Source organism: Budorcas taxicolor, chromosome 14 (genome assembly GCF_023091745.1).
Source record: "Budorcas taxicolor isolate Tak-1 chromosome 14, Takin1.1, whole genome shotgun sequence".
Lineage (NCBI taxonomy): Eukaryota > Metazoa > Chordata > Mammalia > Artiodactyla > Bovidae > Budorcas > Budorcas taxicolor.
In genome coordinates, this window is record NC_068923.1 from 77,420,195 (window position 1) to 77,436,053 (window position 15,859).

Consider the following 15,859-nt stretch of genomic DNA (forward strand, 5'->3'; position numbering starts at 1 on the left):
CTTTACGTGATTAGATTTCCTTCTTTTACCACTGCAGTGGAGTCATGGATCTAAGGAAAAAGGACTTGCTAATGACGCTGAATGCTGAAGCCTGATTGTTTTCTCCTAATTTTTGAAATACTTTAATAGGTTGTTTTGAAAATCTACTTTTTAGATGTCCCTGGTTTTATTAACCTGATGGTATGCTCTGCTCGTTGTCCTGTAGTCAGGTGTTAAGATCTCGCAGCATATAGGTTTTTACACATCTTGTACCTAGTGTACTGAGGGACTCATTTTACGTCATACAGTTCTGCAGTTGAAATTTTACATTTCTCTTTTTTCTTACTTCCAGCCCTGGCCTGGTGGTGACAGCAGAACATCATGCGATCAGTGTTACCAGGCAATCAGGGAGAGATACATATATACGATCATTAAAGTAAATACATCAAGACGAATTATGTGAAACTGTTCCATTAACATAACTAACAGCTGAAATGTAACATAGCAAATCAACACATGTGCTGCAACATTTGGTGTTAGTCTTGACTTTGCCTTTTAAGGCTACAAAGACATCGTTCTTATTTTCATTGGAACACAGATGAGTGTCAAGCTGCAGCTCATCAAATGGCCCCTACTTATGGAAAAGATGCTTTCCCAAAGACTGTGCTCACCTTTGGCACAGCCAGAGTACTTTGCTGGGTGCTTCTACAGCATGATAATTGGAATCTAACCCCAGAGCTGTCATCATTTAGCCTTTGGTACAAAGAAAAATCCAAATAGCACAGATAGTTTTGGAAGTTGTTTCATTTTTTTTTTCTTTTTACACTGTAGAAAAACAAGAATAAACTCAATAAACCCCAAATTCTCCTTCCGCAAGTATGTTCATCTAGACTTTATGATGCAGTAAGAAAGCATCAATATGTTCCAGGGTCTATGAGAATCAATAAAATATTGGAATACCAAGCCTGGAATGCATTGTGATATATTTAAAAGGAGATTGGGGTCCACTTTCATCCAAGAATATGCTCATAACATACTTGATTTTGAAAACTATTAAGTGGCAATTCTGAAATCTTGTACAGAAAATATCTTAGCATTGGAAAAAATATAAATTGCAACGGGAAATGTCATATTTTAATTTGAGCCATCTCCTATGTAGTGCAATACAGCTGTTGTGTTCAGGATATTAGCTCTAAGTAATGAAGCATCTGAGATTTCCTTGAAGAGGCAAATAGAAACATTTTTGTATTTTCCCCTATAATTCCAACAAGCTAATGTGTATTCAGAGTAAATCTGTTTGTCATCTCACTATCCTTTAGAAGACAAACATTTATCAAAATGTTTCCCTCCCTCCCCTTCCTCCCTCTCTCTTTCTCTCTCCTTTTCTCCCAGTTTGTTTCACCATTCCACTCTCCAATTCCATTCTTCCTCCTGCCTCCAAGATATCTATCCTCCATCTATTTTTTCATCATAGGCTTGAGAGTTTAGCTAAACAAGAAAATTAACTTCCAGAATTTCAAGATCCTAAGACATGTTTCAGGGGGAGGCGTTGATTTTTTTTCCTGTATCCGATTCAGATGCCAAGAGAGTGAGTCACAGACACAGGTGTAGAGCAGGGCTGGGCAAGCCGCCCGTGGTGCATTTCCTGATTACATAACCTTTGAGTGTCTCCAGGAGAGATGAGGTCTAGAGAGAGCCATGCTGAGTGCAGTGCCAGGCAGTCTGATCACAGACAGGCAGCGCTTGTATCCCTTCTCAAAAATTTCCCTGTGGGTTGTTAAAGCATCATAGGTTAGTGTTTAAATTGGAATCATGTAGGCCACAGCTGTGCCTTGAGTGAATCTCGGCTTTAATGTGAATCAGAGTAGCTGACTCTGATATGAAGGGAGCTTTTTCTCCTCCAACATTAGCTACATTGTTATTTCCTCAGCAGCTAGAAAGGACAAACTGGGTGGCCAATAAAAAAGCAAGTGATCCAGGATACTTAAACAGTGAGTTTCTAACCCATATGTGTGTTAGTCACTCAGTTGTGCTGGACTCTTTGCGACCCCGTGGGCTATAGCCCACCAGGCTCCTCTGTCCATGGAATTCTCTAGGCAAGAATACTGGAGTGGGTTGCCATTTCCTTCTCCAGGGCATCTTTCTTATGCAGCAATCAAACCCAGGTCTCTTGCATTGCAGGCAGATTCCTTACCATCTAAGCCACCAGGGAAGCCTCTTCTAACCCATAATTAGACTATATTGTTCATTGAAGTGAAGTGAAGTCACTCAGTTATGTCCGACTCTTTGCGACCCCATGGACACCAGGCTCCTCCGTCTACGGGGTTTTCTAGGCAAGAGTACTGGAGTGGGTTGCCATTTCCTTCTCCAGGGAATCTTCCCGACCCAGGGATCGAACCCAGGTCTCCCACATTGTAGACAGACGCTTTACCGTCTGAGCCACCAGGGAAGTCCATATTGTTTATTAGGTATAATAAAGCATAATCTTTATATTCCATTTTAAAGTCAGTTTACATCAACTTAAAAATGATTTCCACCATCTTTATAGAGATCTTAAAGGTGCTGTTGGCTTCTCTGGTGGCTCAGCAGTAAAGACTTTGCCTGCCAATGCAGGAGACACGGGTTTGATCCCTGGTTGGGGAAGATCCCCTGGAGAAGGAAATGGCTCCCCACTCCAGTGTTCTTGTCTGGAGAATTCCATGGACAAAGAAGCCTGGGGGGCTACAGTCCATGGGGTCACAAAGAGTCGGATAGGACTTAGCAACTAAACAACAACAACAAAAGGTGTTAACTTTTTAATTTTGTTTCATATATATGATTGTATCCCTTGTGTTTGTTATATATTATCAGTTGGTCAGTTATCCACCTAAAGATTATCTCTGGATTATTAGAAACACAGAAAGACATTCTCAGATTTTAATGGCAAATTTAAGTTGAATGTACTATAGACTTGTTGTTTGGCCTTATTAAGGATTGACAGATCAATTTTCTTCTCTTTACCTCCTTAACCATCTTTGTCCCCACCCACCTTGGGAGGTGAGGAAGAGGGAGAGACAAGAGACCAAGCCTCAAAGGAAGCCAATAAACGTGCACAGTGTAGACTCCAACCCCTTCCTAAGGCTTCCAGCTCTGTGATTTTATAATGAAACTGGTGAAGAATCTGGAAGGCGAGGGGCGTGTATTACTCGTCAGGATTATGCTAGCAGGGGATTATCATATGCTAGGGGATATCATTATGCTAGCTAGGATTATCATAGCAGAGGTTGATACTTGATCAAAGAAAAGTTATTTAGGTGATAATGAATAATGTTCTGATAAACTAGCTGCAAGAAAACAAAACAAAAAGTGGGAGGGCAAATACCTAGGTTTAGGTATGATCAGAGAGGGGAAATGTTTTAAAATTCCTTTTAAGATTTTCATTTAGAGCCTTTATTCTTAATAGGGAAGTCTGTAAAGCTTCAATCCAACTTTCACATAAAATATACCAGTTTTGGGATTTTGGCTTTTGATATTCAATTCATAGCTTCAATAGCTTCAGCTATTCAGTTCATATGATTGCAAATTAGACAGATGCATGTTTCATAGAAAGGAATATTCTACCTTTCTTTCCTTTATTTTTAGCTTTAAATAAGTGCTCAGCACTTCTGGGAATCTTGTTTCAGAGAAACTTTAATTTTATAAAACTGGTGGCAGTTAAATATGGAGAGACCATATAATTTATCATCTAAACCAGGATTCTTTTGAAAATAAAAAGGAAACTAGTAATAATTATGCCAGGACAGTAGGCTTAAACTAGAATGAAGTCACATGGCACCCTAACTGTAGCTCCTTGAGGCACTGAGATATGCAGTTAAATCATTTGTGAAAAAAAGAGACTCATAGAAAGAGATCAGATTTGTGGTCATTGGAAGTGGGTGGTATGGGGAGGGGAAATTGGATGAGGGTGGACAAAAGGAACAAACTTTCAGTTGTGAGATAAATAAGTTCTAGGGATGTAATATACAACATGGTGACTATAGTCAATGTTGCTATATAATGTATATGAAAATTAACAGAGTAGACATTAATAGTTCTCATCACAAGGAAAAAATTCTTTTTATTTTTGTTTCTGAGATGATGGATGTTAACTTACTGTTTCATGATACATGTAACTCAAATCATTATGCCATACAGCTTAAATTTTTACAGTGCTATGGGTCAATTATATCCCAGTAAAGCTGGAACAAAATAGATGAAAGACAATAGCAAGTGTACATGGACGCCTGTGGCTTTATAGAGCACAATATGAGTGTGAGGTCAGGAAGCGGGAAGTGACCTGAAAAGGGTCTGATTGAGCTTGACCAGAAGACAGCATTTGATTGTTTTTGGTGGAATGGAACTGCTGCCCCTTATTTCCTCCTTATAGTTTTATACTTGTCAGTTTCTCGTTGTTTTAGTGTAGAGAATTAAGTTTATAAGACTGGCATATGAGAAGGAGGAGAGGAATGTGGGAAAAGGTCAAAGACTGTTCTGTGAATGATATGTTAGTAATGAATACTCGAAACCCAGAGAGGCTTGGGAGAATAGATAATGAGTTATATTACTGAGTCATTGAGTTTGAGGGTCCATAGGCTATCCATGTAGTTATAACAAGTAGACAGCTCTTAGCCAAGGTTTTCAGTTCAGGAAGGAAATCAGGTCTAAAGTTGTATATATTTGGGTTTCTTCCACGTAGAGTTGATTAAGTCTATGAGAATGGATGAAGTCTTTCATTCATTCTAAATTTAGCATTATGGTAGCTGCTAGGGATACAGTAATAAAGGAGATCAAATATGTCTTCACAGAGTTTATAGTGCAGTGGGAGAAACACAGATACGGTCCTACGAGCAAACATAAGAATCATACCTAAGCCAGGCTTCAGGAGCCAAGGAAGACCCAGTCCCTTAGGATAAATATTTAACAGAAGCTCAGCAAAGGGGAAGAGAAGGTGAGGGTGGAGTACAGAGAAGTCATAGAGCACCTAAGTCCTTTGAGAGAGGGCCTGGCATGTGTCAGAAACGGAGAGAACGTGCTTTAAGAAGAAAATATATTAAAAGTTGAACATAGCACATTAAGAATGACTTCTTTGCCGGGGGCAGAGATATGGATAAAGAGGAATCAACACAGGAGCCTAAGGATGGAAATTGGCAGAGAATTCGGAGAAAGTGTTGAAGGCAAAGGAGAGTCAATAGTGTTAAAGCTGTGTAAGGAATCAAGTAGGGTGAAGATTAAGGAGGGGAACTATTGAACTGGCAGTTATGTAGGTCTTTGAGAACTTGGGCATCAGTTTCATTAGCATGAGAACCAGACTGCAATAGTTTGAGGAATGAGAGAAAAGGAATGATGAAGTTTTGTAGGAAAGGGAAAGAGAGAAAGGGGGTGATATTTGTGGACAAAATAGGGAAAATATTTTAGAAGAGGAGAGATGCTTTGCTTGAAAACCTTTGAAGCATTTGGAAAGAGATGATATCAATGGAAAGGTAGGTTAAGGGCGTAATTGGTGTTGCAGTTCTGTGAAAGTGGAGTCAAGAGCACGAATGAGTAATTTAGCCTTGGAAAGAAGTCCGTCGAAACATCAGAGGAAAGAGAAAGATTTCAAAGAAAGCTCTTGAGAGGAAAGTTGAGGACATTCATACCAGTGGTTTTCCCAGTTAAGTGGAAGATAAAGTCCACTGAACATCGAGAAGCGTAAGGGTACAGTTGAGAGCTTTAAAGAGCATGGCAAAGTTAAGAAGTAAAATTCTGCCAAGCTCTGCAGTCACAGTTGAGGTTTTGTTGTTGCTTTTGTTTTTTAAAGTCTATTTATAATGGAATCAGTTATCACAGATTTTATTGTGTTCTTGAGGATAGAAATGGAAAAATGAATAAATTATTAGGCTGACGCAGAATTGAGCCTTGACAAAGCAGAAGATTGAGGTGGGAGGAATTGAGGGTATTTTAAGAGTGTAGGTGAAATGATGGCCAGTCTTCAGTTCCAGCTGCATAAGAAAGCGTGGTGGTGCACAGTTTGTTTAGAGGACAAGAAGAAGCTGCAGATTGTGCTAAAAGTAAAGCAAAGCTTGGTGAATAACGGTCAGAGAGGAAGCTGTGCTATTAACATAGTAAATGGTAAAGTGAAAAACTCAGCAGTGGCCACAGAACTGGAAAAGGTCAGTTTTCATTCCAATCCCGAAGAAGGACAGTGCCAAATAATGTTCAGACTACCATACAATTGCACTCATTTCACATGCTAGCAAGGTTATGCTAAAAATCCTTCAAGCTAGGCTTAAGCAGTACGTGAACAGAGAACTTCCAGATGTACAAGCTGGGTTTTGAAGAGGCAAAGGAACCAGGGATCAAATTGCCAACATTCATTGGATCATGGAAAAAGCAAGGGAATTCCAGGAAAACATCTACTTCTGTTTCATTGACTATGCTAAAGCCTTTGACTGTGTGGATCACAACAGTCTGTGGAAAATTCTTAAAGAGGTGGAAGTACCAGACTACCTTAACCTGTCTCCTGTATGTGGATCAAGTCACAGTTAGACCTGGACATAACTGACTGGGTCCAAATTGGGAAAGGAGTATGATAAGACTATATATTGTCACTCTGCTTATTTAACTTATATGCAGAGTACATCATGGGAAATGCTGGTCTGGATGAATCACAAGCTGGAATCAAGCTTTGTTATTGTTGTTTAGTTGAGTTGTGTCTGACTCATGTCTGATTCTTCTGCGACCCATGGACTGCAGCCTACCAGGCTTCTCCGTCCATGAGATTTTCCAGGCAGGAATACTGGAATGGGTTGTCATTTCCTTTTCCAGGGGATCTTCCCAAGCCAGGGATTGAACCTGCAGCTCGTGCCACGTCTCCTGCCACGTCTCCGGCATTGCAGACAGTTTCTTTACTGTTGAGCCACCGGGGAAGCCCTGGAATCAAGATTGCCAGGAGAAATATCAACAACCTCAGATATGCAGGTGATACCACTCTAATGGAAGAAAGTGAAGAGTCTCTTCTTCTAATGGAAGAAAGTGAAGAGTCTCTTGATGAAAGAGAAGAGTGAAAAAACTGGCTTGAAACATAACATTCAAAAAACTAAGGTCATGGCATCTAGTCCCATCACTTCATGGCAGATAGAAGGGGAAAAAGCAGTGACAGATTTTATTTCCTTGGGCTCCAGAATCACTGCAGACAGTGACTGCAGCCATGATATTAAAAGACACTTGCTCATTGTAAGGAAAACTATGACAAACCTAGACAGCATATTAAAAAGCAGAGACATCACTTTGCCAACAAAGTCCATATAGTCAAAGCTATGGTTTTTCCCCTAGTCACATGGATGTGAGTGCTGGTCCATAAAGAAGGCTGAGCACCTAAGAATTGATGCTTTTGTTTTGTGGTGCTGGACAAGACTCTTGAGAGTCCCTTGGACAGAAAGGAGATCAAACCAGTCAATCTTAAAGGAAATCAACCGTGAATATTCATTGGAAGGACTGAAACTGAAGCTGAAGCTCCAGTATTTTGGCCACCTGATGCAAAGAGCTGATTTATTGGAAAAGACCCTGATGCTGGGAAGGATTGAAGGCAAAAGGAGAAGAGGGTGGCAGAGGATAAGATGATTAGATAGCATCACTGACTCAATGGAAATGAATTTGAGTAAATTTTGGGAGACAGTGGAAGACAGAGGAGCCCAGCATCCATGGAGTAATGAAGAGTCGGACGGACATGACTTAGCAACTGAACAACAAGGAGAAGTCAAGGTCATTCTGAAGAAAATCATAAGTCAAAATTCCAGAAGGTATGATAGAGTATATAAATGGCATATAGAGTCTCTTATAGGACTGTGGGTAGTCATAGATCTTAAAAGACACCAGGAGTGAAGGCAAGACTGGGAATGGAAAGGAAGTGATTTGGATGTCTTCCAGAAGCTGACAGGCACTTCTGTCACTGCTACTGGAGTCACTGTTTCAGCTGCTTTTGTACTTTACCCCCTTCACTGTTAATGCTTTTAAATCAAAGGGATCACTCTGATGTCTATACAAAGAGTTTAGTATGTGGCATGTCAGTCTTCTAAAACTACAGTTTTGAATGTAGCTGACCCAGTGACAAAGAAGTTGCTTTATTTTGTCATTAGAAGATATTCGTGTGCCAATAATAAAAACTTTTTTTCCTTTTTTTGCCAAATAGGGAGTGATTTTATTTTATTTTGATACATATGTATTTGGCTGCATCAGATCTTAGTTGTGGCGCATAGGCTTATTTCCAGCTGTGGCGCTTGGGCTCCAAGGTGCGTGGGTTACTAGTTGCAGTGCACAGGCTTATTTGCCCCAGGGCATGTGGGATCTCGTTCCCAAGCTCCCTGACCAGGGATGAACCCTTGTCTCCTGCATTGGAAGATGGATTCTTAACCACTAGACCACCCAGGGACATCCCCAAGAACTGATTTTAACTTATGTAATTTGGGGAGTCAAGTTTACTTTCCTTTGGGTAAATCTGAAATTACTGAAACAAATTCTGGAGATATTTTTAATGTTGTTAATTTGATCAAGTTGGTCTTAGTTTCTTAGCTTACCTTAGTATGTGCTCAGTTGCTCAGTCCTGTCTGACTGTGATCCCATGGACATAGCCTGTCAGGCTCCTCTGTCCATAGAATTTCCCAGTCAGGAATACTGGAGTGGGTTGCCATTTCCTTCTCCAACCTTAGTATAGACATTATTTCAATTAGTACACTTTTTAAAACTTCTAATTTAGAAAAGTTTAAGAGTAGATTTGAATCTGATACAGTCTTAGCTTATTAAACAAGTTAGAGTTAGGACATTCTTCTAAACGACTCCCAAGGTTAGAAAAAAATTGTTGTTATTATCTAAAGATCTTTTAAGTTCTGTTTATCTTCCTAGAAAATTTCAATACATGACTCATGAAATTTATCCCTACTTTTTCTCTTTTCTCATTTTGAAGCTTTTTCAACATCCATACAAATAATCCTTGTAATGTGTATGCTAGAGTGTTCCTTAACTTACCCAGTCTTAATGTCTTTTATCTCCATTTCTTCTAAGCTTACAATAGGGATTGCCATATACTAGAATTCATGATAATTTGGAAGTACTCCAGCTTAAAATTTTTGAACTCTGAAATTTCCCTTTCAGATTGTAATTTCAGTTGAGACCACTATCTTCCATTCATTTATTTGGCAAGTATTTATTGAATGCCTATTATATACTGAACTTTGTGGTCCTCCCTTTTAACCATTTGCACGTGCTCTTCCTTTATTTTTGCTTCTAGTTCTTTGATATTCTGCCTGCTTATTATTGTATTACCACCCTGACTCTAACCTCATTTGCTTTTCTGCCTGTAGTGAGCATCATGGTTGGTCATTTCAATTGCACTTGAATTCTGAACCTTCAATTCTGACTTCTTTTTCGTAGGCTCTTTTACTATTTCCGCTGACCTTATTCATTTTTATTATATTTTACAATCAATATGCATTGGTATTTCCCTAAATATTTATGTTTTCTGCTGTTCTCTGTTCCATCCTGCTTTTGTCCAGGGCCTCCCTTTAATTAATTTATTGAATTTATTTAGTGCATGTCTGCTGGTGATGAATTCTGGTTTTGTTTATTGACTTATGACATCTTTATTTTCTTTTCATTTTAGAAGGGTACTTTTTCTTAGGTATAGAATTACAGGTTAGCAGTTATTTTCACTTGGCACTTTAAAGACTCTAGGCCAGAGTGTGTATCTGGCCCACCCCTGCTCTTAGAATGTTTTGAGAGCCTGCAGTGTTTACAGGGGCTTCCCCACTGGCAGGTCCTGAACTATAATCCCTGTCTTCTCAGCACTGAGAAACGTCCCCAAGCTCTAATTATAGGTACTTAGAAGGACTTCGGCTGCTGTACTTGTGAGATGGGAAGTCACTGGAAAGTCTGAATGGAAGAGTGATAAACAAAAGAATTTCTCTGTTTGCTGTGGTCAGAAAAGACCATAAGCAAGCAAAGCAGAACCTGAGAGGACAAGTTAGGAGGCTATTGCAAAAAAGCAAGTAAGAGATGAAGGTGGCCTATAATTTTTTGTCTGGCTAGTAAAATTTTTAACTTTTAAGCTGCCTTAAATTTTGATCTACTCAAACCATTTCATCCATATGATATCACAGTGATTTGTTTCTACAATTCGTACCTAATAATGTCACTCCTCAGAGATTCCTCATTTTATATCTTCAGGTAAAAATTCAAAGTACCAAAAGATAACAGATCACATCCATGCTCTGGAGCCTGTCTCCCTTTATAGCATCCTCTCTTATTCTACCTCTTCCATTTATTGTTGTTCATTCACTAAGTCATGTCCAACTCTGTGCAACCCCATGGACTGTAGCACACCAGGCTTCCCTGTCCTTTACCAACTCTCGCAGTTTGTTCAAACTCGTCCATTGAGTCGGTGATGTCATCCAATCATCTCATCCGCTGTTGCCTCTTCTCCTCCTCTTTCTTCTAGCCGGTTATCTACTTGAAGCCTCGATTCTCTCCATAGGTTATAAAACTTCCTCAGATCTCCGTGCCTTGGGCCATGTTTTTCTTCTTCTAGAATTATCCATCATCAACTCCCTTCTCTTGTCTGACTTACTCCAACTCATCTTAAAGATTCATATTAAAGATTAAGGAAGAAGCTTGTTTTTCTCTTGGAAGGGTTTCTGAACCTTTTCCTTCCCTATTCCAAGACCAAAATGATTAGTCTTTTCTGTGGAATCAGTACATTTATAGCATCTACTCTCTACCAAGAACAGTTTTAGGAGTTGGAGAATCACAGAAAACTAAGCTACAGTATTTGCCCTCAAGGACCTTGTTCTAGAAGAGAAGACACATAATTATATAATGACATTGTAGTGTGATAGGTGTCCTAGTAGAAAGTATGATCTTGAGAGAAGGATATGAATGAAGTGTTCCTAGAAGAGGATAAATCCATATCAGTTTTTAAAGAACGATTCCGAGTTTATCAGGCAAAAAAGGTGCATGGGTTAGAGGAAATATATAAGACTGAAAGAGCAGTATGTCCAACAGCATTGGACACCAAATGGAGAGCGCAGCTCAGCGGGGTGAGGCGGGTAGTCTGTTGGGTCTCTAGAGCTAGAAGACTGATAGCCAGTTTTCAGCCCTGGTGTATTCTTGCCTCTTTTTTCCAAAACGGTATTTCAAACTACTTTGAAAAGTAGCACAAATGTATTAGAAATGTCATGAACATAGGGGGAAATAGGAGAGGCATAACCCGAAATCAGTCATAATAACACATAGTAGTAACCTGAGAAAAAAAATGGAATATTCAAGTCATGTACTCCTATACAAGATCCACTGACTGGTTCACTAGTTGCCAACAAAGAAATAGGAAAAGAAAATGTAAAGCAAAGTCTTTGCTTTGTCTTAAGTAGTTTTACACATCTTTTCAAGAAAGAAATTACTTGAGCTAGTTTGCTTTCTCTTACCTTTTGTAAAATGCCCTTGCTGAAGAATCTACTAACCATATGGTTTCTTCCAATATTCTCTTCTTTCTCCCCCTTCTCCCTTAGTATCTTTTTGCTACATACATTGCTCCTTCAGCGACTCTTGACATTGGACTCCAACAGGAAAAGAAAAGAGAAATTTATATGAAAATACAACCACCATTTGAAGACCTTTTTGATGCAGCAGAAGAATATATCCTCCTCCTCCTTCTTGAGCCTTGGACAAAGATGATAAAGTCAGACCAAGTTGCTTATGGAAAGGTACAGAGGCACTGATCAGCTGTGTGTAAACCACTCAGGTTTACTGCACAACTGATGGCAGGCAACATTGCTAACCTGCAGGAGAGAAAAGCTGACAAAGGGCTCACGTGGGCCAGGAACTCAGAGTTAAGATTTGGGCAGACACAAATTTAGGGAAGGGAAAGCACTGATTAACTTAGTTTTTCCCCATTTCCCCGTTGTCTCCTAATAAAAGACAAAAATTGATGTCATTTTTAATTCTGTCTACAAATATGTCAGCAGAGAAAAATCTGAGTTTTGGATTCTTGTGAACCAGTAAAATGTGCCATGATAATATACTAGTTTTGTCATTTCTTGCCATTTCTCAGCAGCGGCTTTAAATAATTTTGATTAATGGAAGGAGCCTGTGTATTTTTATTCTGGATGAGTTACAGTAAATACTACACCCATGGAAAATGCAAACATCCCGTGTGTATTGTGGAAAACACATTCTGTGACTTAAAGCACTCTCAGATGTTCATCAAGTCAGACTGCTTGATTTGAGAAAAGTGCCAACACACCTTTTTCCATTCCAAAAGAGCTGATTTTAAGTCTAGGTGCTTGAATATTTTCACTATTCTTATTGATGGGTGGAAGAAATTTCTTTAAATGTTTAATTTGAATCACAAATACAAGCCATTTTTGGGTATTTTTAATATTAAGTTATTGCATGTACCCTTACCTTATTGAATTATAACCAATACAACATGATGGCCTATTAAATTCATTGACCAAAATAATGAAAATTTCATTCCTGATTTCTTTTTGTCCTGAAAAATTAACATTCGCATCCTTTCTACCACAGAAATGCATATTTTACACTAGGAATATTGGGATATCATATGAAATTTTTGAAAAATTCTCTCCAGTCATGATATAGAGCAAAATGAATCTGAGATATGGTCCCACGATGACAAAAGTAATTTAGAATTATAGCTAACTTCCCTAATACCAAGAAGTTTCGGCATTAGCCATGATTCTTATGAAATGCCTGGGACAAATTATATGCTCTTTTTTTAAGGAAAAGTAAATTTCTCTTAATTCTACAAGCTTCTTAAATTCTGCCCAAAGGACCTCTGTAAAAGTTCGGCTGACTGGATTATGCGGACCCTTTCTGAAAAAGAATGAGCGAGGAGATTTAACCAAAATTAAATATTAAATACAGGAAGTTCTCCGTCAGCCAAACTGATATTTGCCAGCTGTAGAGAAATGGAAAATGATCTTGTTCTCCTGACTGTTTAAAGCCGTGCAGTACACAGACTGAAGGCTGAGTCCTACTGTGAGGTTTAATTTCATGATTGAGTAGAGTCCCATCATTTTTTTGTTCTACTGTGGATTATTTGGTCCCCAAAAGCTAGCAGTGCCTATCTTCATGTGAAGTCACTCAGTCATGTCTGACTCTTAGTGACCCCATGGACTGCAGCCTACCAGGCTTCTCCGTCCATGAAATTTTCCAGGCAAGAGTACTGGAGTGGGTTGCCATTGCCTTCTCCGGTTTTCATGACTATTACCCCATTATAATGAATAGAAGCTGGGAATGTGACCCACCCAATGTGTTTGCATTGTCTGTCATTTCACACGGGGTATCCAGAAAGGAGGAATGATCTTTGGTGGCGTTATATCATTACACAGAAATGTATGCAGCTTTTGTTTTATCTTGTGCGTTTGTAGTCTGACTTTGCTGTAACTAATGTTTTTCACTGTGTAGGTCTTCCTGCTTTTGCCTTCAAACTAACTTACTTTATTGGCAAGTGTATTTGTTTTTTAGCCCACTGTTATTGGCAAATTGTGCCTTCTTTCCCCACTTTTTCATAATGCACATTCTTTTGATGTTACAAACTTTATTATTGTTTTCTTATAGGTGGAGCTGGTGGAAGAAACTCGACAGCTAGATTCCACATACTTGAGAAAGCTACAGGCTTTGCATAAAGAGACAGTTTTCAAGAAAGCTGAGGTAAGAAACTCTCTACTTAGAAAAACAAACATTTTAACCTGGAGAGGATTATCACTGCATGTATTGGTGGTATGTGGGAATAGGGATCATTTATTGAGGAGATCATATATGATAAAGTAGGGGGCAGGCAGTTCCATTTTCTGCTGCTGCTTTGCCTAGCATGCTGCGTATGACAGGTATAACATTTTATTGACGCGTTATTTAACAACAAAGCCAGAAAAAGAAAGCAGATGAAGTCATGTAGGGAGCCAAGATACTCATTTGTCTTAGAGTCTTCAAGCCACGTTATGTTCCTTTGGATGTTACTGGCTATTTTCTGTGTGGCAGCAACTCTACTTGTTGTCAAGTCACAAAAAGGATTAACTTGAGTTTTCCAAACAGAAAAGGAAGTGCTGCGTGACAGCAGTAAGAAAAACAAGAAAGAAAAATATGGAAAGGCTTTAACGGAGTCAATGAAAAGATCATAGGATTGACTGTGGTAGTCAGGTGTTATTTTAATATATAAATTTACAAATTTGTGATTATCTAAGTAAGCCACGATAGATCCATAAGGACGTAAGATTAAATGTGTGTATCTATGTAAAAATGACAGTTTAGATTCATATTTATTGACATGGAAAATGCCGAGGACATATTATTATATAAATATGTGGGGAACAAACACTGGTATGATGTAATCCTATTCATATAAAATTATACATGCATTTCTACTTGTATACATATATGCAAAGAGAGCTATCTGGAAAAATGTTCATCAAAATGTTAAAGATAGTTAGCTCTGAGTGACAAGGTTCCAGATGATTTTTTACTTTCTACGTTGTACCTATCCGAAATCTTTATTCTTTTAAACTTTTACACAGACAGTAAAGTTATTTTTTAAGTGTATTCATGATTTTACCTTATAAATGCAGAAATTCTTTATTTGAAATTCTACTAATTAATATCTGGAAAGGATACATAAAAATTCATAAGGATAGTATGTTATAAAGTTATATCTTTATTTTTTTAACTTATGATATTATTCATAATACTTCTACCTATCAAAAATTTTTAAATATAGGAGTTTATCTCATGGTCTGATGTTTTTCAAAAACAAGTAGGAAGGTGAATTAATTATTCAGCGAGTTATATAGGAAGGATTTCTAAAGAATAAGCCTCTCTAGCTTTTTGCCATGAAGGGCTTATAAACTGTTCATGAAGCATCAGAGGTCTTAAAAATACCTTACAATTGACTGTTCTATGAGGGTGATTACATCTAAAGTATCTTGTATTACTCTATAACTAAAAAAATTTTATAGATAAAATAATGTTTTATATTCATGATCTATTATTAAGGAAAAGAACCAAGTTAGAAAACCACACATAGTTGTACAGTCCTATTTCCATATTTAATAAATTATATGTAAAAAGAAGACCAAATGGATACACATAAAAATGTTTGTGGTGGTGATCTCCGAATGTAGTACTGTGTATGCTTTTTGTTTTCTTTTTATTACAAAAGACATACTATTTCTATACCAACAAAAATACTAAGATTAATATTTTATAAGCAAGTGTATACTAAATGTTTACTAATGTTTCTGAAAGGAAGAGAATAGAATAGAAAGGACCAGAACAGAATTTGATGTGTTAGAATCACATTCTAGATTCTTTACCCAGTTCTACCATTGAATTGGTAAATGCCATTGGCATAATTAATTTTTATTTGTTTATCTTTAACTTTGGAAAGTAATTTGTTGTATTTAAGAGATTTTTATGAAAAGTATTATTTCACTAGGACACTACTTGTGAAATTGGAACTGGTATTTCACCACTTCCTCATGTCTCTAAAAAAACAGAATACTGGAATATGGTTCCTGAAGAATATAGGCATTTTAATTTTAATGAACTGCTTAACAACAAACTGGAGTTTGAACATTTCCGTCAGTTTCTTGAGGCTCATTCTTCAAGGTGAGAAACATAACCATTTTGTAATTTCTCGCTTAAAACAATTTTCTAAGCTACTTATTTTTTTAAGCTGCTTGTTTTGATTCAACATATGATAAAAATGATTTGATGCTTGGTTTTACTCGTTTCAGTAAAAATTAATGAGCATAGTTATCTGAAACCTATATGGTTAACTTTTTGTTGGGAATTGCATTTTGATAATAGCAGCCTCCAG

The 15,859-nt window shown here is 37.9% G+C and overlaps 1 protein-coding gene across 1 annotated transcript in view; it reads left to right on the forward strand.

Moving 5' to 3' along the window:
* The window catches only part of RGS22 (regulator of G protein signaling 22), a 136,200-nt gene that overhangs the window by 79,940 nt on the left and 40,401 nt on the right, over positions 1-15,859 (forward strand). The window contains 3 exon segments of the mRNA XM_052651583.1: positions 11,532-11,726; positions 13,606-13,698; positions 15,476-15,648. Coding sequence (XP_052507543.1) covers positions 11,532-11,726; positions 13,606-13,698; positions 15,476-15,648 — 461 coding nt within the window.